Source organism: Embiotoca jacksoni, unplaced genomic scaffold (assembly GCF_022577435.1).
Source record: "Embiotoca jacksoni isolate LCO1_2020_lvr unplaced genomic scaffold, fEmbJac1.0.p SCAF_12, whole genome shotgun sequence".
Classification (NCBI taxonomy): domain Eukaryota; kingdom Metazoa; phylum Chordata; class Actinopteri; family Embiotocidae; genus Embiotoca; species Embiotoca jacksoni.
This window is the reverse complement of record NW_027185252.1, coordinates 16727122-16749549: the sequence shown is the minus strand read 5'-3', so window position 1 is coordinate 16749549 and position 22428 is coordinate 16727122. Positions and strand designations below refer to the sequence as shown.

Here is a 22428-nt window from a genome sequence, read left to right as displayed (position 1 = left end):
GCGCTCAGCGCTCGTTTCACTTTACAAATAGGCACAAATAAGAAGACACGTTTTTCAGTCGTAAGTAGTTTTACATAAAGAGCACGCTATTTGTCCCGCTCGCTCGACCGCGGACCTCACACCCAACCTAAAACACACGGCGCCGTGAACCACCGTCGTACCCGGCGTCAAGCTCCGCGCTCCGGTTGGCGCGCGTGTACAAAACAAACCAACCACGCTCTTCGACCGATGACGCAAGTTTCCCGCCCTCGCTTTCAGCAGCGGTCCCGTGTGTAGGGGGAAAGTCAACAAACTAGTGTTTACAGAACGGGTTTTTTTTTTTTACTTTGGTATCTTTTATATCCTCCCGACGTTTGTCTCTGGCTGACGATGCCTTCGACACACGACTGGACCAACAACCCTCTGGACGTTGTTGAAGGGATGTTTGGTAAGACACCGGAACTTCACTCGGCGACAGCGTACCGAACCCAGCTAGTTAGCTTCGTGGCTCCGGACCATGCCGACCATCCGCTTCACGTGCAGCTGCGTCTTCCGCGTCCTTTCAGAAAATGCAAGACAGGTTGATAAAAGTCTCTTCGTTTAATAAGCAGCTTGTACCCGCAGCGGTCTCACTCTGAGGTGCAGTTTGATCTGAACACACACGTCCAGACTTAAAATCCACAACCTGGGATTTCCACAGCTCGTGAAGTAGCTCGAAATCAATTAAAAGTTATTTCTCTAAATGCACGGGATTGATTGGGACCTCAACACAACACACTGATTATTTGCTGGGTTGTTTTTTTTTTTGTCACGATTTAAATGGTTTGATCACTATCTCAAAAACACATAATTACTTTTTTTGTTTTTTTTTGTTTTTTTTAAAGCAAGCAAGTGCACCAGTTTGTGAAGCACTTGGTGAATCACAGATATATTGTGTAAAAGTACTTTTCACTTTTTTAAAGTGGACAAAAATGTGTAAAATTAAGTATTTCATTGCAGGGTGATGCTATCTTAAGATTTTTAAGTGAGCAGTAACAATATTTTTTTTGACATTATAGAATAATCCTGTTGCTACTTTAATACAGTCATAGTCAAATCCAGAAAAACATGAATATAGGGCCAGTTCACAGTGCTGTGTATTGGCAATAATCTGGTGATACAATATGATGATGCACGATTCAAGATTGCAATATTTTTGTGATACTGTAAGCAAAGCCATATATTGCATCTTTTAAAAATTATAATTTCAGGTAAGATGTCAGAGTATACTTCCTGTCTCAGTTAATGTTGGAGTCAAATGGTTGAAAGTGAATTATAACACTGCTACATCGCAGTCGAGGATCTAAACACGACACAAAATGAATCACTGATCACCACAAATCTTAACGTGAACTATTAATTAAGAATTAATACCGTTTTTTTTTAAATTGATAAAGTACAAAACACATTATCACGATAGTTGAATGTCTCAATATCATCTTCCACCCCGTCTAAGAGTGGGCGACTTGGCAACCTTGAACAATATCACAATATTTCAGGGTGTTTCTGTGATAGTGATATTCTTGATCAAATACTGAGAAGTATTCTGTTATTAATTTCAAGAACTTACAACAGCAACAGTGTTAGAGTTTTATGTGTCAAGAATAAACAGTTTGCCTTAAAATAATAAGGAAAAACTTTGTTGTACATCTAAATCACTTTCGCACTACTGAGGTCGCTCCACTGTGGCACCTTTACAAGTCCAAATATCGCCATTATCACAATATATTTCTTTTCATCATATTAAAAATTATACTGATATTTTAAAGCTTTCCTGAAAAATTATTTCTTTTATTTATCTTGTGCTTTCTTTGTGACATTTGTAATGTAATGACCAATCCATGCTGTTGTGTAGTTTTAATAAAAAAAAAATAACATGATGTCTTGTTGATATTTCAGCTGCGTCCCAGAACAATCCAAACCCTGGATGGGAGGCGAAAGCGGTCGAATTTTTCAAAGATCATCTGAAAGAGCAGGATGCTCGTAGCTTGGTAATGCAGAATGTAAATAAATAGATGGCTGTAAATAGTCCATGTCCCGACCTGCTTCAGCACATTTAAATGTCTCCCCCGTTGATGCAGATCCCGTCTCTGAACGACGTCCCTCTGCACTACCTCAAGCCCGACAGCCTGGTGAAGTTTCGGTGTTTAATCCAAGACATGTTTGATCCAGAGTTCTTCATGGGAGCGTACGAGACTGTCGATCCATCCACGAAGGCTAAAGTACGTCCCTCCTCTTCCTCCCACGTGACGCTGTTTGTAGCCTCTCATGTGCTTTGGTTGCATTCGATCATGTCTTTATTTTTCCCTCCTACAATCCTCAGATGATGCGATGTGGGAAGTACAAAGATGTGACAGAATGTGGGGTGAGTCCACCTCCGTGTCCAACTCATTCACCAGGTCCCTGAACGCCTCATTTCTTTACAACCGCGTCTCTTGTGTTTCATCTCCAGGTGGATTTTAACTCCAAAAACACTGTGACTTCAGAGAGACAGACTTTCTACTGCGTGCCAATCCCCGGAGAAAACCCCTGGGTGAAGGAGATATCCTCATCTCATCAAAATAATCATTTCATTCTTCCCTGAAGGAAGAGCTCCTCAAACAGGAAACAAACCTGTGTGAAAGTGTTTTTGAATGCTGCTCCGTAGTTTTCCTTAATTCTGTTGCACAGGTATGCCGGCGCGAGTCAAGCTCGAGTGGTTCCCTCCACGTCGTATGTGCCGAGCAGACAGAAACGCAGCTACGAGGAAGACGACGACATGGACACACAGCCGCAGAAGCAGCGGGAACAACATACTGGTATGAGCTGCTTCTTAAAGGTTCCCCATCTTACTCGACTCCTGGAGCTTTATTTTCATTCTTGACATCCGTAGTGTAGTTTTAAGAACCACAAAACATCTGAATATAGTTAAAAATGTTCTCCCTTCAGCTTCTCTCTGGAGCTTCACCAAGAACAGGCTGTTTATTGTTTGTGTCGTTAAGGCCCATTGATATCAGTGACTCTCTCTTCTGATTGGCTGACTGAGTAACGCACACCTAAACCAATCACAAGCTTTCTTCAGTCGTGTATTTGTTAGCTCTGCGATGAAACGAGATAAAAAGTTTGGACAATGGGCCACGCTGAGGGCAGACATGTGACAGGAGCACGAGTTTGTGACATCACATCACTTATGGAAATCCAAACAGCACATTTTCTGAACACAGGCTGAGTGACTCTGTGGACCGAGTGTTTTAACACTTTTATATTATTTATACAGCACCTACACATGCTTCATGGTAAAAAGAAAAATCTGACTTTATGCAAAATGGAACCTTTTAGTGAGGATGTGTGGCTGATTGCAGAACAGAATCTGCACATTCAGTGTTCAACTACGAATGTTTTAATAGACACGGATCATATTTTTTCTCTTTCCTGTGAAGATGAGGCCAAATTCACTGTGAACATTAGGAGCAGTTCTTGGTGCAATGAACAGACATTCAACCACCACAAGGTTCATTTAGTGCTTTTAGTGCTTAATCTGGAGTCATCAATTATATCTACTAATTATGAGTGGATGGAGTTTGTAAATATGCACATTTTCTTTAGTTTCAGAGCACTTTCAGTTATTCTATGAGGTTTTGATCGCATGACATGATCTTCATCAGAAATCATTAATATCTGCAGTTCAGTGACACCTGGCCGAACTCCAGAACACAAACTGGATGCACCTCGTGATGACGTGATTTTGCCGTTTCCACGGTTAAGACCTTTTTTTTTTTTTTTAAGGAGAGTTTTATCTGTATCTCGCTGCAGGTCCTCAAAGTCCAGCAGAACACCACGGCAACGGTGACTGTAAGCGGCAGGAGACAGAAGCTCCGTCCAGCCAGACTGCACCTTCCTCCCATCTGGACCTCAACTTCCCGCTGCCTGGAGAGAAAGGTCCCTCCTGCCTGGTGAAGGTGAGCTACATCTCATACTTTCCCGTCATCACCTCATTTCCAGAGCTGAACTCTGAATGCAGTGATTGAAGGCTGATTTATCTCACATCAAACACTTGGTTGTAAAAAGGGGATTTCAGCGCTTTTATCAGCCGACTTACAGAACAGGTGACAGAAAGGCGTGTGTCGTTGGCAGGTGTACGAAGACTGGGACAGCTTCAAACTGAACGACACACTCGAGGTCTTCGGCATCCTCTCCGTCAGTCCTGCTCTCAGCGCTCTGGCGGAAGAGAAGTGAGACAAATGGAGATTAAACTGAAGTTTCCTCCGGCGGCGAGCTGCCTGTTTGTTGCTCACGCTCGGTATTTTTCTGCACAGAGACGCCTCCTCGTCCCTCCTGGACCCGACAGAGTCGATGGAGACGGCGGAGGAGCAGAGGGTCCACAGCCCGCCGGCCTCGCTCGTCCCCCGCCTCCACATGCTCTACGCCAAGCCGCTGCCACACAACAACCCGCTGCTGCCCTGCGCAGCCCTGCAGGAAGACGCTGCCTGTAAGGACAAACAGCACAGTAGGAGAGTGACTGTAAATGCCAGCGATCATGAATATGTTTCAGCAGACGGCTTTTCACAGTCACAGGAGATCAGGAGAAATATTCAGCCTGCTGCAAATTGCTGACCGGGCCACGCAGGTAGATGAGCCAGCTGCAGTTCATCTCGTTAGAATAACACGTTGCCTAATAAGGTTGAACACTGGGTCGGTTCTGACACGCATGTTTCACGTCTTAAAAGAAAGTCATTTCAGACTCTAAAAGTGACACTTTTCGATCCGCAAAAGGACGACTGAGTAAATATCAGTTAAAGGAGCAGTGTGCAGGATTTAGTGGCATCTAGTAGTGAAGCTGCAGATTGCAACCAGCTGAGCACTTCGTCTCACCCTTACAGTTGTGTAAGAGAATCTTAAGTGGCCACGTTGGGATCTCTTTTAAAGCCAGTGTTTGGTTTGAAATGAAGACGTGACAACTTTTTATTTTTGAATATCACTTCGGTGACTTTCCTTGTTTTTTCCTGGACTGTTTGTCCTTAATTAAAGTAAAATCAATAGACGGTGAAAATAATTAGCAGATGCAGCCCTGATCAGATTTATCATTTTGTCTTCTTGCGTCGTCTGTGAGCCACCGTGACTCCATCTATTTTTAAACAGAAACCTCGTCGCCCTCCCGCTGTGTGGGGAAACAGAAAAACGGGCTCATTATATCGAAGTTCATTTGTGTTGTAAAGCTTTCGAAGAAGATGGTGAATGTTTTCCGCTGTAAAGCTTTCAAAGCGCTCGCAGCTGCCTGTAGTTGCCAAAGGACTTGTTGTAACTCTTTGTCTTCCTCAGTTTTGTCTTCGACCCTGAGCGAGATGTCCTCCGTCAGGACGGAGCTGCTCACATACTTCACTCATGTCCTGCTGGGAGACGCTCTGGCTGCCGAGTACCTCCTCCTGCATCTCATTTCTAACGTGTACGTAACGTTCAGTGTGTCACGTTTAAACGAGGAAACCTTTCTATCTTTGTTTTAGCCGCTTCAGGTGAGGAAGCGTTTTCATCTCGCTGTGTGTTTTTTTTCTTTTAGGTACACTCGACGGGACATTCTCCCACTGGGCAAGTTTACTTTGAACCTGAGTGGCTGTCCGACTGTCGCCTCGTACACGGAGCGCCTCTACCAGATCATCCAGCAGCTGGTGCCTTCTGTGAGTTGTCAATCAAAGCAGCTGCTAGTACTGGGTTTATTTATTTTATTTTGTTTTTGGCTGAACTTGCGTGCACTGATTGTTCCCCCACCCCCCACCACCACCTGCAGTCGCACTACTTGGGCATGAGCCTCCAGATCATGAACGAGATGCGTTTGGTGCCTAAGAAGGACTACGTTGCGAACCGGCTCGTGAGCGGCGCGCTGCAGCTGGCCAGAAACACCTCCCTCTTCCTGGATGAAACCCAGCTGGAGCAGGGACAGCTGGACACAACAGGTGAGGCTCCGACAAACCACTAGGGGACGCCACTGAGGACGCACTTCCCTGCAGCCCTCCGACGACACTCCTCGCACTGACCAGGCTGGATCTGTTTCTGTGTTTGTGTCCTGTGCCGTAGGTGTGCGTAACGTCACGGCGCTGGGGAACCTGATCTCGTGGCAGAAGGTTGATTATGACTTTAACTACCACCAGATGGAATTCCCCTGCAATATTAACGTGCTGGTCGCGTCAGAGGGCCGCTCGCTGCTACCGGTGAGGACAAAGACGGATGAGACGTGCAACCGCAGAGTGCAAACTCACCCCAACCCATCTCTGATCCCTCCCGCTCTGCCCGGCCCGGACAGGGACGGGTTAGGTTTCCCGCAGGCTCTCATGAGACCGAGTCGTGTCAGACGCTGGAGGTTGTTTCCAGCCAACGTAACACTGTCCCCTCGGTTGCCATTGGTCGGCCGCCGCAGGCCCTCCGGCGGGCGGCTTTGGCCCGAGTCGCGCTCCGTTGCGAACAGCCTGAGGAATGTGCTGTGTGCTATTCCTGTGTGTTGGTCTAATGGGTTGCCATGGGGGCAGCTGTGTGCCATAGGAACAATCCTGGGAGAGGCATCAGGCTCAGCCATCTATTAGTCCTGCAGTGAAGGGCAGCACGCTGTAAACAACTCCCACGGTTGATTAGAAGTCAGAGGTGCGTGGCTGTGTTTACAATCAGCTGCTATTGGCTGATGAGCAGCTGGAGGGTCCGTCTCATCAGACGCTTCACCGTCAGCTCACCAAGGCTTTGCTCCTGTCTGGCATGCTCTGAAGTTTTGAGATAAAGCCAGAGCAGGCGTGCCCACAGCAGGCAGGGACAACTTTTTGCATAGCAACACCTGTAAAAAAACAAAACAAACAATAGAGCTCTTCTATGTACACAGGATCAATGAATTTCTTCCTGTTTATCTCCACAGTATGACTGTCGGATACACCTCGAGTCTCAGGTGACTCCGTCCCACATGGAGGAGTATCTCAGCAGCATCCACCTGCATCCACAGGCCTCATCGCAGCTGAACAAGTTCAGGATGTACCTGAGCGTGGCTCGGCTGCTGGACTACAGCATCTCAGAGGAAGTGACAAAGGTGAGACGAGCTCTCATCTTCAGAATTCAAAATGAATGAGGAGCATCTTAACAACCAGCTGCCGCAGGTTCATTGTTCCTGTCTGTTTATTGAGCCGCATGTTATCGTTAATTTAACTGCTTGTTCTTTTTCTCCTGGCCTCAGTCAGTCGAAGACGACTTTGTAGATATGAGGAAGGATGACCCTCAGAGCATATCTGCTGAGGACCTCCACAGGATGCTCGCTGTAGCGAGGTGGGCTGGGAATAAGTTTATATAATCATCTTCCCTTCTCTATTGTATTTACTTAGAAGAATAGCTGCAAATAGTGTTGAACACAACAATAATTCATCGTGACTAACAATGCTGTTTGTGACATAAACAGAGTGACAGTAACTTCCTGGGTCAGTGCAGCCAAAATAAAAACGTCAAAGTTATTCACATTGACTCACTGCATGTGTCTCAGCCAGGGGAGTCAGCTTTATTAAGCCAAGCTGTGTTTGATGACTGTGCCTCCGTCCGCAGGCTGCTGTCCCTGAGCTTTGGACAGACCTCTCTGTCCAGAGACAGCTGGCTGAGAGCCAAACACATCGAGATGCAGAGGAGGAGCCGGATGGAGCAGCACAAGTGTGTCAACGGCAACGAGCCCTGATCGCACACTCGGAGGCAAATGAGACGACTTTTGTTTTTTCTTTTTGATACTGAAAAAAAAGTTTGTAATAAAGATGTTTTTCATGTGCCATAAAGTACAGGTGTTGAACTTTATTACTGCACCGAGTTGCTCAACTGGCTCATGTTTCATCAGCACCGGGGACTTTGTGGTATCTGCATGTAGGTCTGTGGGGAGGTTGTCATGGGGTCGGAAATTATGATCGACTGCACACTTCTACTGAGCGTGATGCTCGTGTATTTATGCAATATGTAAGGAAGAACAGTCCAGGATGTGATCAGTCTGTCAGTGGTTCCATAAAGAGGCGTTACAGTGGGGTTGCAGTGCATTAAGCTCTCTTTACAGAGACCAAAGCACATTTGAGAGTTCAGAGGTACAGAGGCTTCAGATGACTCATCCTTCACAACATTCTCGACAAGTGGGTGCCGTACAAGAGATCGGTTCAGGCCTCAACGCTCGACCCCTGCTTGTGGTGTTGGCTGCGTTCTGATGACATAGTTTGTTCCCTTTCATTGTTGTGCCCTGTTCTTCTCCTTCAGGGAACAGAAGTTATAGTCATAACATTTTGTTTTGAGTGGTTTCTATCCTGGTGGGAGTAGCTTCTCCCAGGATGAGTTACCCCATCCACAACACACGAGGGGTCACCGAGTGGTTCGATGTGAATCAAATTGAATGGTCTTCACAGTCACCAGATCTCAACTCAGTTGGACACCTGTGGGAGATTTCAGACCATCAGACGGCGCTTTCCACCACCACAATCATCAAAACACCAGAATAGGGAACATTTTTTGAAGGAACCTAGTTTATCCCTTCAGTAGTTCAGACACTTGGAGAATCAACTAAAGCTGTTCTGGCAGCATGTTTTGGCCCAACAACTCAGTAAGACACTTTTTTGTTATCCTTCTTCTGGTTTTACAGCAGTTGGCATTCATCCAGTTTATTGGTGGATTACTGCCAAGTGTTGCCTTTTCCTGTCAGCCGACTGTTTATCACTTAATGGAATTGATGACATGTAGGTTGTATGTTCAGTAACATCTCAGTTTATCTTTCTGACTTAAATTCACAGCCTTCTGTGGAGAAATGTTTGGTGCAGACACAAATTTATCTGTTTACAAAACAGTTTAAACTTCAAAAATGAATAATGAGGTCAGGAGGATCATTTCCTGTGGTGCATTTTCTGTTGCATTAGTTGGCATGGAGACCGCTGATGGATTTGACAATAAACCTCATGCAACATGACATTTACTTGTACTTTTTATTCCAATGGAATATCTTCTATAGACAAAAAGTGTACACACCCAAAGAAGATAAGAATAAATAGGATACTTTAATATACAATACAATCTCCGTACACCGTGGAAAACAATGACAACAGTCAGTTGGTAAAGAGGAAACGCATGACTTCAGACATTCAAATGAAATGGTGCTAGAAAATGTGCTTTAACAGTGCAAATCAAAATGCTTGGAGATCTCTCGTGACAAGACGAGTTGTCATGACGTGGGGTCCTGTAATGGGCAGGAAGGACGACCACAGACGGAAGAGGTGATTGCAAAAAAACAGCACTTAAAAAAAAAAAAAGATTAAAGAAAAATCGCACCCAGCAAATACAGAATTGAAAGCAACTGCCAGCTTTTGCGTTATAAAAAGCGGACACCGACACCATAGCGTTGTGGTCTCTGTCAGGAATGTTGAGGATTACTGGTCCTTGTAGCTTAATACAGCCTGTTCAGGACAGAACGAGCTTCTGCTCTGCTTGAGAACTGCTCCAGTGTTTCAAATCCCAGTTTTAAAAAAACACCTTTTACCGTCAGCATTTAAAACTTTGCATCGCAGCTATTACCTTAAAGCTTTGGCAGCACCACACACTGTCAGCAGCACCCGCAAAGCAGCCGAGTCTTATTTAACACAATTATAATGACCAGATCAAATATACAAGAATCCCACATCTTCTCTGCTGGTGAGCAAGCTGACTGCAGAAAACAGGTGAATATGAACACAAAATATTAAATGTGTGACCCTTTATCTTGGGATATTTCAGCTCAAAGCGAACCAGATTATTATTATTATTATTATCATCATCATAAGCAGACACCAGTATACACAGTAGGATAAGGTGGCCATGGTTCGTTAGGATTTCCTCTCTCGGTCTATAAACAAGGTCCTACGGGAGATTTCACAACAACCGAGGCAAAACCTCACTTCTTGAGGTTAACAAAAACAATGTTTCCAGCATCTTAGCATATAAATATAACTAGGGCTTAAACGTAAGCACTCCTAAATACCAGCAGGAGGGATGATCTAACAGACAAACTCACACATACTGTACAGTACAGAAACACAGCCAACCCACTGTTTACACCTCTAAAAAACCTGCTCGTTTCCACGTATGTGCCATCATTTAGACGAAATATCCCAAGATAAAGCGACAGTAAACCCTGAACATGATCTTTTTTTATACAGTACACCAAATGTAACATGTAAGAATGGATTTAAAAAGGTAGATTTTGCCATAAATACCTGATATACATTATCCCACTTCAGTTCCCTGTTAAGGCAAATATGCTTTCAGTTTAGAGGGGGGAGTGTGCATAAAGCGTCAGTGTTCCTAATAATTGGGTGGGTGCGATTGCATATATACCTACTATATGCTACTCTCCTGTCTTTGTCACACATGCAGTGTCAATGTACAACCCTAATCAGTACAACCATCAGCAGAATAGTTATTTCAATACATAATATATTATCAAAAACAACCCCAACCTGTACTTTTCTGGTTCTTCGTGGTTGACAATGACAGTACTGGGCGTTCTTTTCCAAAATATAATGCTCATACCTCTTTAAACATTTTAAACTTCCACCCTGCCATCAATACAAAAAAAGCTCTACTCAGGGACAGATAAACAATACTCACTGTACATATTGACAACCAGGATACTCCTACTAAAGGTCTTGTTTAGTCATTATCTCTATAATGATATATCTTCTAAGTTACACTTGACAACATTGATATTACATAGGATTAACTACGTACGGTATGTGGTCTGGCTAGTTTTCTGACAGCTATACAGAGGCTAATATTGAACACGGAGTCGTCCTTTGGGAGTCACAAAAGGTGTTTCGGTCGTTTTCTACAACTACCAAATCGAAGGTTATTACGAGGTCGACGGTAAATCACAAACGCCAATAAGTGACCTGCACACACAGGGATGACGTACAGTACACGGTAGAGTCCGAGTCGGGTCGCTCAACATGCAGCTAATGTCTTTAAACTGCCTTGTCGAGATCAGTTGTTATTATTAACCTCACATGCGAGCATTGTTGGTAATCCAGTAACTTCAGACTGAGGACAGTGACATGTTTACATCACAAAGACACTCTGCATACCACGCCGGAAGTACAGGGGTTTAAAACGTCTTAAAAACCTAAATATCTTCTTTATTCTTAGTTTTTTTTGTCTCTTCAGATAATCATGGTGAAAATAAGAAAAGTGCAGCTATACAACAGTTTACTTGAACTGCAGTATTTCTGGAGTGATCGAGGATTTGGATTAACATGCACTAATTTCAATCAAATTTTCATCGACACTTAGGAATTGTTATAACTTATTACTACGACTGTTACGTTTAAAGCAGAAATGTCATCGTGTCACCATTACTGCCGTCTCATAGGGAAGGACCGCTCATTATTAAAACAGAGGACGTGTGCCAATATTACCAATCGGTGTGCGAGGTTGCACGGCAAAAGATCTGGGAGTCATTTATAACAACAAAAATCAGTGCGCTCAAGAGAAGGGGAACCCATCATCGTGTGGAAGTAAACATGGTCACTGTCATGTTGGTATACTGTATTTGTCAATTCTGTACAAGAGTCCTCGTTAGCGTGAGCGAGTTTAACTGAAGGACGGGTCCAAGAGCACACGTCTCGGCCGGGAGGCGACGCCATGTGCAAGCTTTTGCTGCTGCTACCATACAGGAAGTTTCTACGTGACGAACGACTACAAAATCCTGCTACAAGGAAAGCACTAGATCTGAATGATCCTGGTCTGGCACTGCGTAAACATTGCCTTCAGCTCGCTCTCTTGGGCCTCGCTGACAGTGTCTGGCTCGGGGCTCTTCTGTACCTTTGCAACAGCAAAGTTGATGCCCTGGGTAAGTCCCGCCTGGGTCAGGCTGGCCACCTGGACCATGGAACTCTTGATCTTGGCAAAAGGGGACACCACGCGGCTGCCGTTGCTGTCGGCAGGCGAGGGGCCGAGGCTGCCCTCCATCTGTGAACACAGACTCCTCTGGGAGCCTCCTGAGACTGCAGAGCTGGGCTTCTGGACGGAGAGGAGGTTGGAGCTGGAGGTAGAGGTCTGGACGTCGAGCTGGGATGGCCTGGGGAGCTGGGGCTCCTCCTGATGATTCTGCGGCTCTGAGCTTGGCGGCTTGTCTGAGTCTGCTGGGGTCTTATTCTGCACAGGCACTATGGGTTTGGGTGGAGGTACAGCAGCGGGCAGCTGCTCCCCGAAAACCTCGACAGGTTTGGTCTGTGCATCCTGGATAAACTGGTGGCAGTAGGCATCGATGGGAGTACCAAAGTCAATCAGAATGGCTTCTTCAGCCACTGAGGCGGTGCCGGGAGACTTGTCGTCGCTGACTACAGAACAGCTTTCTTGCTTTCCGTCACAGCCGATGACTCGGATCACGGAGGGGATATTTAGCTCCACGCTACCGATGGACTGGGAGCGGCTGGCCAGTCGTGGGTTTGATGCTACAATGCCGCAGCTGGGCAGCACATAGTCCACATTTTCTAAGGATCCAGAGCACGGGAGCTCCGGGTCTGAATTATAGGAGTCCGAGTCTGACAACATTTCATAGTGCTCATCACCCATGTCTTTTAGGGCTCCGGTGCCGGGGTTGCTATCCGATGTCTCCAAGCTGCTGTCCGACTTCCACAGATTGACATGCATAGTTGGTTTTAGGAAATTGACTTTTACGTCCGGCTTGGAGAAGTTGCCCAGCTTACCGAGGGGCTTGAAGGGGCCGATGTTTACGTTTGTCTTGGTCTGTTTCACCTTCTGGTTGAGCGAGGAGAATTTGTTGAGGAGGAAACTTTTGCCCTGTGCCAGGCCTGAGCTCCCCTGGACCTGGTCGGCAGGTTTGTTCTGGATCCCCATTATATCCTCGTGAGGTTTACTCTGCCTCCTGCAGCAAAGATACAAACAACTGAAGAACATGATCCATAGATTGACTCATTGGCTCAAAGCACTGCAACATGATCGCTGAAAATGTTTACTGTCACCGGCAGAGATGAATGCTTGTCATCTTACAGACCTCCAGTTAGTACTCACCTCTCCAGCTTCTTTTCAACAACAAGCAGGTCCAGCCCGGTGGCCTGTTTAGTTATGCGGAGCATCTCAGCTATGCATTGTAATGTATCTGAAATATGTCACAATGTAGCTTCAACCAGTATCTGCAGAATATGTCACTTTAACAGTTTCCTCCTCTTGCAGTTGAAAAGATCTAAAGAACTGCATCCTACCTTTTCCATCGTCCTCTGGGTTTCGTGTTGCTGCTCTCAGTGTGTGGAAGTATCCACTCATCTCTTCACTCCTGTAGTGCAGACGCATACAGCAGAACTTTGGCTTGCCGAACAAAGTAGGCTCCGGACCTGGACAAGAATAACTCAACTTATAACATCCGGGGTTTTTTGTGATTTGCTTTCCTAACATGAATCATGATCAGTGAAGTTATTGCTAAAAGGTTACTGAGAAACTGTTAAGCACACTTTTGGGAAGTGTTGGGTGACTCAGTGAGTGGACAAGAACCTTCACTTCTCCTTTAAGTTGAACTTCTTACCAATCTCGATCTTATCCAAACCCTCTAAGTTGAGACGTTGGTATTGGTTGACCTTATCTGCCTCTTCATCGTAGCTAGGAGAAAGTGAAACATAAGTGAGTCCATAAGAACAATTTCTAAGGAGACAATTATGCAAAATCAAAGTGTGACTTACTAAGCAATGTAATAGGCTTTGTCAGACAGGAGCAGCAGCACATCCACGTCTTTGTTGGTGGCATCAATGAGGCTAATAAAAAAAAGAAGAGAACGGTATCACGACTCTTCATCTACATCCCTGATTATATGAAGTTAATACGCATCAACCTTCAGACAGGACAGCTGGCCACTGACCTCATGTCACAGTTGATGAGGGCCCAACCTCCGTGAAACTTCTCATCATCTGCCAGCAGCAGCTGCATGTAGGTCTGCAGCAGGAGGCTGACCTGCTCCTGAGCTCCTCTTTGGCTCTCCTTCTCTTTTTCTTCATGCTCCTTCTCCTTACTGAAGATGGAGTAGAGGTCCTCCGTTACTGGCAGGCCCATCATCAGATCTGCAGGGAGAGCCACAAGATTTAGGAGTGTCAACCACGGACAGACTTTTGGACAACGTGGGTAGAGATACAGTATAGATGCACACAAACAGCGGGAATATCTATCTTTTTTTTCATACCAATGACTGCTTGTCTGTAAGCATCCCTGAAGCGGTTCAGATAGTAGCGGTTGGCCGAATTCACGCCATCCTTCATTACACCAGCCAGTTTCCTCTCCCCTGTCCTGGTGAAATCTCCCTAAAACACAACAAAAAGTACGCGATAAATACAAGTGGAAACCCACTGTGACGTCACCCAGTGGTTTGTGGAGTCCTACTTTGAAGTTTTGAGTCTGGCGTTTGGGCCATTGTCACCTTGTTTCTTTTTTTTGGAGCCAGAAGTGACCATATTTGGACGAGGGGGTGGGGAGGAGCGAGGGGTTGATCTGAACGAGAACCTGAGGACTCTACACACGCCCACCTAAACCACCAATCTCTTTGCAGAGCAGGAATCTCAGTCAAACCAGACACGCCCCCAAACGCTATTATTTTGAAGCCTAACATCAGATTATCTGTAGGATTATTTTCAGAAGGAGTGAATTTAGCTAATGACACCAGAATGACTTGTAGAAAACATTTATTGACTTTGTATTTCAGTCTGTTTGTAAGAGAAAGCATTTATCCCAGTATCTTAAACCATCTACTGAACCTATTACTGAAGAGAAGAAGGGCCAAACTCTGCCTCGGTTGTAGATGTGTGTTCAAAGACGATGATGTTACCTTGAGTGCTGCTGTGCCTGCGTACTGTCGGCTGATGGTGTCGCCATTGTTGGCCCACATGACCTGATAAATCCTGTAACATTTGAGAGGCAGCGGCTGCTCTGGAGGCATTACACCCAGTTTCTTCAGCTGCAGGAGGAAAAGTACATCTGGTGAATCACATGTCATCTTTTGCAAAGACAATGTAATCCAAACTTTAGAAAGGTGCCATATAAAAAAAAAAAATCCATTACATGTATCATTATATTGATTATTTTATATTGCTCACACTGGCACTCTTTCTAAAATCTTACTTTAAATGTACAGATGAATTAAAAACAAATGTATAAATGTGTCCACTATGTGGTTATTACAATTACTTCGATAGTTGAAGAATCAAATACAATTTTACAGGCACTAAAATATTTGGAGCAGTTCAGCTTATTCAGCAGGATGCGATTATGATAAGGAACAATGCACCTCTCAGCCTAAAAAAGGTCCCTGGTACAAGGAGTGGAAAAATATATTTAGAAAGCAGCAGCTGTGAGGCAAAACAGACAAACGTAAAAAATGGTTGATCATTTCTTTGTCTGGGTTCAGAAAATAAAATAAATCTCACCTGCTGCTCCATCACCACCCGAGCAACAGCAGCTTGGACCACGTTGGTCCTGTCAAGACAGTCCATGCAGTTGACTCTAAAGATTCCCTCCTGCTTGCAGATGACGCCTGCTTGGTCCACCCTGACAGACGGAGACACGTTCAGAATGAAAGACATTCATGGATATTGGTGTTCATCTGATCAAAATTTCTCTAATCAATTCCAAAATACTATCATGACACTTACCAGGCCCACTTCATGTCAGTGATGATGTCAGAAATCGCGTCTGTCAGGATCTGCACATTTTCAAACTTCATACCACGGCTGAAAACAGGATATAAGAAGTGTAAAGGGGAAGTATATGAACTATGGCATAAAATAGATTGTTACATACACAAGTACATTCACATGGCTCAGAAAAGAGTTCTCACCAGTGTTCATGGAAGTCAAAAGAAACATATGTGAGGTTTGGGTTGTTGTACAGCAGGACTTGCTTCAGATATGCGTCACCAATTACTTTCTCCCGTCCACTTTGATCCACTAAGTTAATAATGACCTGAGAAGAAAAATAATGAGTATCAACATTTTCCTTTGTATCTAGGCCTCTCGAGCCCATTCTCATATTAAAACAGTGAATTGCTAAATATTAGAGGAGGACTAACTATACCGCAGCCTTATCACATTAACAAAGTTGACAACGTTTAGTTCTACTTAAATAACATGACTTCTAACTTCAACATTACCATTTACACTATTTCAAAAAAACTAGTAAAAGATGACAGGAAACATCAGCAGTTCTTGTTGAGTCATTTTAGCTCTTCAGCTCAAACACAAGAACCTCAGTGAGAACATTCAAACTATGTGCAGCCACCTGTGGCAGAATAACCACAATGGAGATAAATATAAAATACCAACACATGACTGATGCACGCAAGTGCACCAAAGAAAACAATCTAGATTCAAGCATTCACTATTGCAAAGCAAAGCAAACCTACTTGTTTCTTGTACAGATTGAGCTGTTCGTCAAAGTGAGAAGCAAAGTAAGACATGGTCTCCTTCTCCCCTGAAACATCAGACAAATATGCATATAAACGATTTTCATAACAATTAATCAGACTAGAGAAATTAAGACATCTGCAGAAAGGTTTTACATTTTGAAAACAAAAGGCTTATTATCTTGGTGTAGCAATAAGAGGCTGAAGCAAAGTTTTACCAACAATTCCTCATACAATCTACGATTTTTCCAAATTCAAGTCAGGAAAAAAGACGTAAGAAAGTAAAAAAACAAAAACAAAGAGGACGCTGGTACTGTCAGAAAAGTATTTGAAGCTACAATAGTAATTGCATCTGTGAGGCCGCCTGTGCCTACACAAAGACTCAGAGAAACCTGCTGACCTTTCTCTAAGCGTGGCCGGGGATTGTAGCGATACCCTGCCTGGCTCCAGAAGACAGGCACGGAGCCACGGCTCTGCACAAAGGACAGAGTGTGGCTGTGCACGTGGATCAACTGCTCCGTCTCCACATAGTTAGCCACATGGCCATCTGTATCCACTCCTCTGCGTTTGTACCGCATCCCTTAGGGGAAGGAGGCCGCATCAACACCATTCAGATTATTTATATCACAGATCATGCTTCACTTGAAGAGTATAAAAGAGGTAATTGTCTATAACAGGGTGTTCAAAGCTTTAAGTGAAAAAAAAAAAAAAAAAAAAACCTGTGCATTCACAGTAGAAATGTGTCCTAGTTACACAACAGAAAGGATATATTTGGACTGAATCAGAGTTCAGGCGCGACACACTCTCAGAAGCGCTGACAGTAACTTGTGGCTCTACCTGCGCGGTGGCGGCTGCGTCTGGAGATCAGAGCCACGGTGAAGCGAGGATGGATGTCATCAACGCAGGTGACCTCCTTCGGTGGGGTCTCGGGGCTGCTCCGCTCCTCGTCAGAGGTCTCATTGTAGTTCACCACCAGCTCCTCCACCTGCACAAAGCCCTGGATGACTGGGATCACCCAGAAGTCAACCTCCGGGACCTGGAGCATCCGAGCAGTATAAACAGAGAAGATCATTAAAATCCACAAAGAATCCAAAGAAGATCATTTTTCAGAACAAAGAGCAGTTAACGCTTTGTTTTAGTACATATTTTGATACTCTGATAAAAACCCTGATAATTATCAGCATGTCCAACTACCACACTCGCACAGCATGGCTATGCTCTTTAAGGCGACAATAGTAAAAAAAAAAATAAAAAAAACACGATGGTGTCAAAAAACAAACCTGGGAACAAAGTGTGTTTATTAAACTCCAATTATTCAATTCTTAAGAAATAAAAACACCAATGAGCTGTTTTTGTGTGTGTGAGGAAATCAGTTACCTGAAGGTTAATAAGATCTTGGATCATGTGTTTATTCCAGAAGAAACGGTCGTCCACCTTTCACAAAAGATAAAAACACAATCAGTCAAAATAAGGAGTTTTTGTAGTATATATCTAGAAATAAAGGAACCTGAACTCCGTGGTGATATTTCTCTCCTCACCTGTTTCCACAGAGGTAAGCTGGACTTCTCCGAGTCTCCCTGGCGCTGCACGCTGTTGGTCAGGTCGTAGGTCATGCTGTAGTAGAAGGAGTCCGAGTCCATGAATACCTTGTACAGCTCATCCAGCAGCCGCCGCTCCAGACGCTCCTTCTCTTTGTTTTCTTTGACCTGGAAGGCAGGGGAATACTGGATTGGGCGAGCAGATAGAAAACAGCGGTGAGTTGACAAAGCAAAGAAGGTGAACTCCTGTGAGAAGTTTAAAGCCTTTAGAGAAGTGAAAGATGGGAAAGTAGTATGTCTGTTTGAAGATGAAGAAACGTGTATGTGCGAACAACAAAACAATACCTTTTTCTTGATGGGCACGGCCACGTTAGATTTGATCTGACTAAAAGTTTTCATCAAGAACTTTGACTCATCTGGAGACTGGGCCAGTTTCTCTGGTTTGTCGATCCCAAAATGATGCTTCTTGCAAAGCTGAAAAACAGGATCCTCGTTTACATTTATGCAACTTTATAAATTTCAACATGACTGAGCTATTTAGAGTGTAAAAAATGTTCAGTATGATGAGGATAGTATACGTGGATTTGGTACCAACTTTCTTCAAACAGCAAATAAACAAACCAGTAGATCATTATTACCATCATTATTATTATTAGCCAAAAAAAACACATGACAGTGCGGTATATAGTTCAATTTTTCCTAAATGAACACAGTAATCTAACATCTACATTGATCTAGAGGACTTCTAGGCACAAAATGGGACAAGTTGTAAGGATGCACAATAACATCAGCATCATTGGTATCAGCATTGGACAAAAATGAACATTTATGCCGATATTATAGGCCGATAAAATGACATTTTAATGATGCTTAAATGCTCAACGCTTGACAAATTTCTTGATTAAATGTTGTGTCTCCAAAGCGCGGGTGATCTTCCATCGAGCATGAACGAAGGAGCAAAAATGTCAGCGGTGTGGAGATTTTTATTAAGAAACAGATGGCAAAGTTGCTTCCTTCAATGCTACAAATTCATTTGTCCCTCTTAAGAACTGTGGTCCTGATCATGAGGACGTATTTGTGAGGAACAAAGAGATTGTAAACACATATCGGTATCAGCATGGGAAATTGGCCAGAAGAATTGGAAAATATCAGCATACCGTATATCGGCCAAAGAGCCAATATTGTGCATCCCTAACAAACAGTCCCTCTGCAGTACAAGGACAGTGAACAACAGGACGAGCTCTAAAAGCGTATCCACTAACATTCATCTTCCTCTGTGATTACTCACTTGAAAATATTCTGCCTCACCGTCCGTGAAGCTTCCCTGAAAGACTGAAATCTCAGCAATATTCAACTTCCTTTATCACCTAATGCAGTGATTTTACATCTGCATTTAATTCTTATTTTTAATGTGTGGGCTCAAACCAAACAGATCTTAAACAAAATGTAAAATATATCTACAACGTATTTTGCACCTCTGGCAGCCCACCGTCACGGATGAATCACACACTGACTCACACAGGCTAGTCTCGAGCACATTAAGGATTCTCACAAGTACTGTTTGAATGACTGTCAGGAGAACTGAATGTGGTAATTAAAAGAGATGTTCATGAATTCTGCTTCTCGCGTCTCATTTACAGTATTAGTATGCACACCTCCAGCTCCAGCTCCTGCGGCTCTTCGTCAGACAAAGGAATGACAGCTATCTTGGTGATCTTGTAGACTTTGTGGTTTCCTGGTAAGTTGCCCACCAGTGCTTTCTGGCGGATTAATACGAGGCCGAGAGGAAGATCTGCCGGGAGGAAAGAGGAGAAGGGGGAGAGGCGTCATGGTGCAGAATTCCTCACATTCTGAAAGGTGTGAAGAAAGCAGCTGCACGCGAGTCAGTAACCGCACATCTATTTCATAAAGCAGCACAAGAGAGCTTGTAAGTAAATATTCATATGATTTTAAACTATCTGATTTACTAATATTAATACAATTATTCTTCCGACGGGTATAATCTCTCACCGAAAACAAAATCTGATTTATCAACAATTGAATCATCACCATCAGCTCCCTCCTCTTCATAACTACACACATTTCAAAGTACATTTGCACTGTTTTTTGTTTGTTTGTTTTTTTACCACCTTTCCTTGTGAATAAGAAACATACTAAGCACTGGATGATTTGGTAACAGCCCGTGTTTCCAGGAAAATACTGGCAAGAATGTGACAAAGCAAAAAAAAAAAAAAAAAATCTGAGGATAAAATGTTCAAGCTGTTAATTCTCCTCTTACCTGTGTGAAGCTGAATCTTTCCAATGACACCTTCCACCAAACCCAAACACACCGGGTTCCAGGCTAACAACAGGTCAGTAGCTGAAATGAAAATATGGAGATGAAATATCAAAACAGAGCCGTAAGATACAACCACAAATGATTAGTGAGGGCCTACAACTGACTCTTGAAAGGTCAGAAACAGCTCAACCTATGAAACAGAAACTACTTCAAAACAGTCATGACTTCCTGTTACAAACTAAGACCTGGTTTTAACACAGGACAACTCTCTAAGCATCAGTGGCATGAAGACTTGATCTGCAACTCGAAGTAACAACTAGAAGGATCCCTCTAAATCTGAGTCAGTCTCGTTTGGCTTCGTGCTCTATATAAAAACCGGGAATTAAACATAAAAGAAAATCAGTCTAGTTTAATTTTATTGAAGAAAAACTCGATTAGTCTGCTTGTGTTTTTTCTTTACAAACATCAGGCCAAGTCAGTCATAGCAAAGGATCCATTCAGTGAGTAACTAAAACGGGAATGCTTAGCATTTGTGATGGATTAAACACTATAGTGGAGGAAATTGGAAAAATGTGAAAGGCGTGGCAGAGGGTGGAGGACCTCAACTGTAGCGGCTTCAGACAATTACTCTTCCTGTTCCACAAGCCACAGAAACCCATGTGCAGAGAAACCGCCTGCGAGGGCCTCAACACGGAGAAGCTCTCCCAGAAAAAACTCTTAAAAAAAAACAAATACTACAACTTCACTCCGAATGTGTCGCATCACAGAGAGACTTCACTGAGAGCTGCGGAGTGGAAACGCAGTGAGGAGTGGAAACCCTTTTTCCAATTAAATAATGAAACAGTGGTGCAACAAAAAACCTGTTCAGGATGGCTGCGCCGCCAAACGACTTCGGCTGGCATGGAGGACAGCGTGCACGGCCTTCTGACTCTCCTGAAACTTTTCTGGGGTAGTTGAGCCGTCCTGTCCCGTCAGCCGGAGGGGGAGAGGTCGTGTGACTCCCACCGAGCCGTGGCATTCATTTGATCAATGCTTTGTCAGAGCTCGGAGCCGCAGCGGTACTCACTTCTGCAGCATGACTGAGGTGTAACGCCAGCAGCTCCAGCTTGACATACTTCAGGAACACATAATATGCTGGTTTCAACTTGTACTGATAGTGTCTTCATCTCCTTTTACGTCAGGAGGGTATTGTAGTTTAATTCAACGTGACACATGCACATCTGAAGCTGTGGTTGAAGCCTATTCACCTTCTCATATTGTTGCATTACGTCTGACTGATCAAAACAAGAAGTAAAAGAGTTAAATTTCCCTTTCAGGTTTGTAACATAAGAACCAAAATAATAACTTTGGAGTCTGTTTGGGGTGTTGGCACTCACGCAATGAAAGCCGGGGCGATGATTTCAAGGCTAAGGAGTGGCACATCAAAATGTTCCCATCTCTTCTTTCCCAAACAGTCAAGTCTTGTTGGAGACACGTTTGGTTTAGTTCAGATGAAACGATCACGATGTCGTGCGTGACACATGAACGAGTGACAGATTGGACTGAGCTGCTGAGATAACAGTCACATCATGTTTGTCAGCGACCAGATAGGCCACTAAATACTTGTTTTTTTTATTTTATTTTATTTTTTAATTTTAAATCGTATTAATGTGTCGTGAGGTTAACGCCAGCGTTAGTTTGAGGTAAATGGCCGGCTGTCACCCAGTACGCACCCGGTCTGACGGTCATCGTCCCGTCCCTCCGGCTGCACCACAGAGCCCGGTCCCCGCTCTGGAGGATGTAGTCGTCTTTGGCTTGAAACAGCTCCATTTTGTGCCCCTTTACGAAAACAACTAACTAGCTGGCTCGAACAACCGGGCGCGGGTCTTCCGCGTCTCGACTAGCCCCGGTTAGCTCGTCTCCCGCGGGCGGGCGGTGAGCTACGGCAGCTAGCTACTGAAGCGAGCTAGCAGCAGCAGCTGGATGCGTGTCGGATTTGTTTACTCCGCTTCTGCGCATAATCGTACTCGAAGTCCCTTTCTGGCGGAGGAGCGACCTTTCCCGCCCGTCATCCCGGGCGGAGCGAAGGCAAAGGACGCGGCGGCGGCGAGCGGGGAAGTGTCCCGGTCCTGACCGGGCTGCTGTGAGCCCGTTCGAGACGTAACCGTCGGTTTCCTGCTCCAAACAATAACACGTGACGCGCCGTCATCGCCGGTGTTCAGGTGATT

General features: G+C 44.3%; 2 protein-coding genes across 3 annotated transcripts; one reads left to right on the top strand and one right to left on the bottom strand.

The window, feature by feature from the left end:
* Positions 1-251: 251 nt before the first annotated feature.
* Positions 252-7781, top strand: mcmbp (minichromosome maintenance complex binding protein). Its single transcript, XM_069145164.1, has 16 exons — positions 252-427; positions 1918-2009; positions 2100-2240; positions 2342-2383; positions 2471-2560; positions 2687-2816; positions 3811-3956; positions 4132-4229; positions 4314-4486; positions 5317-5440; positions 5552-5669; positions 5780-5945; positions 6067-6200; positions 6890-7057; positions 7202-7290; positions 7561-7781. Exons 1-16 carry the CDS (start codon positions 370-372, stop codon positions 7685-7687), a joined length of 1896 nt encoding a protein of 631 aa, XP_069001265.1. The 5' UTR covers positions 252-369; the 3' UTR covers positions 7688-7781.
* Positions 7782-9013: 1232 nt separating this feature from the next.
* inpp5f (inositol polyphosphate-5-phosphatase F) lies at positions 9014-22390 on the bottom strand. 2 transcript variants are annotated; one of them, XM_069145158.1, is made up of 20 exons: positions 21934-22390; positions 20222-20302; positions 19599-19735; positions 18289-18417; positions 17944-18129; positions 17783-17839; positions 17243-17441; positions 16806-16985; positions 16406-16473; positions 15842-15966; positions 15657-15734; positions 15432-15552; positions 14834-14962; positions 14195-14312; positions 13877-14075; positions 13701-13772; positions 13547-13620; positions 13230-13358; positions 13039-13126; positions 9014-12892 (listed from the first exon to the last, which is right to left on the bottom strand). In XM_069145158.1, the coding sequence occupies exons 1-20, from the start codon at positions 22028-22030 to the stop codon at positions 11728-11730; spliced, it is 3432 nt and encodes a 1143-aa protein (XP_069001259.1). In that variant the 5' UTR covers positions 22031-22390; the 3' UTR covers positions 9014-11727. The 2 variants fall into 2 exon arrangements, with proteins under 2 accessions (XP_069001259.1, XP_069001260.1); XM_069145159.1 differs by having other exon boundaries at positions 17944-18111.
* Positions 22391-22428: the final 38 nt, after the last annotated feature.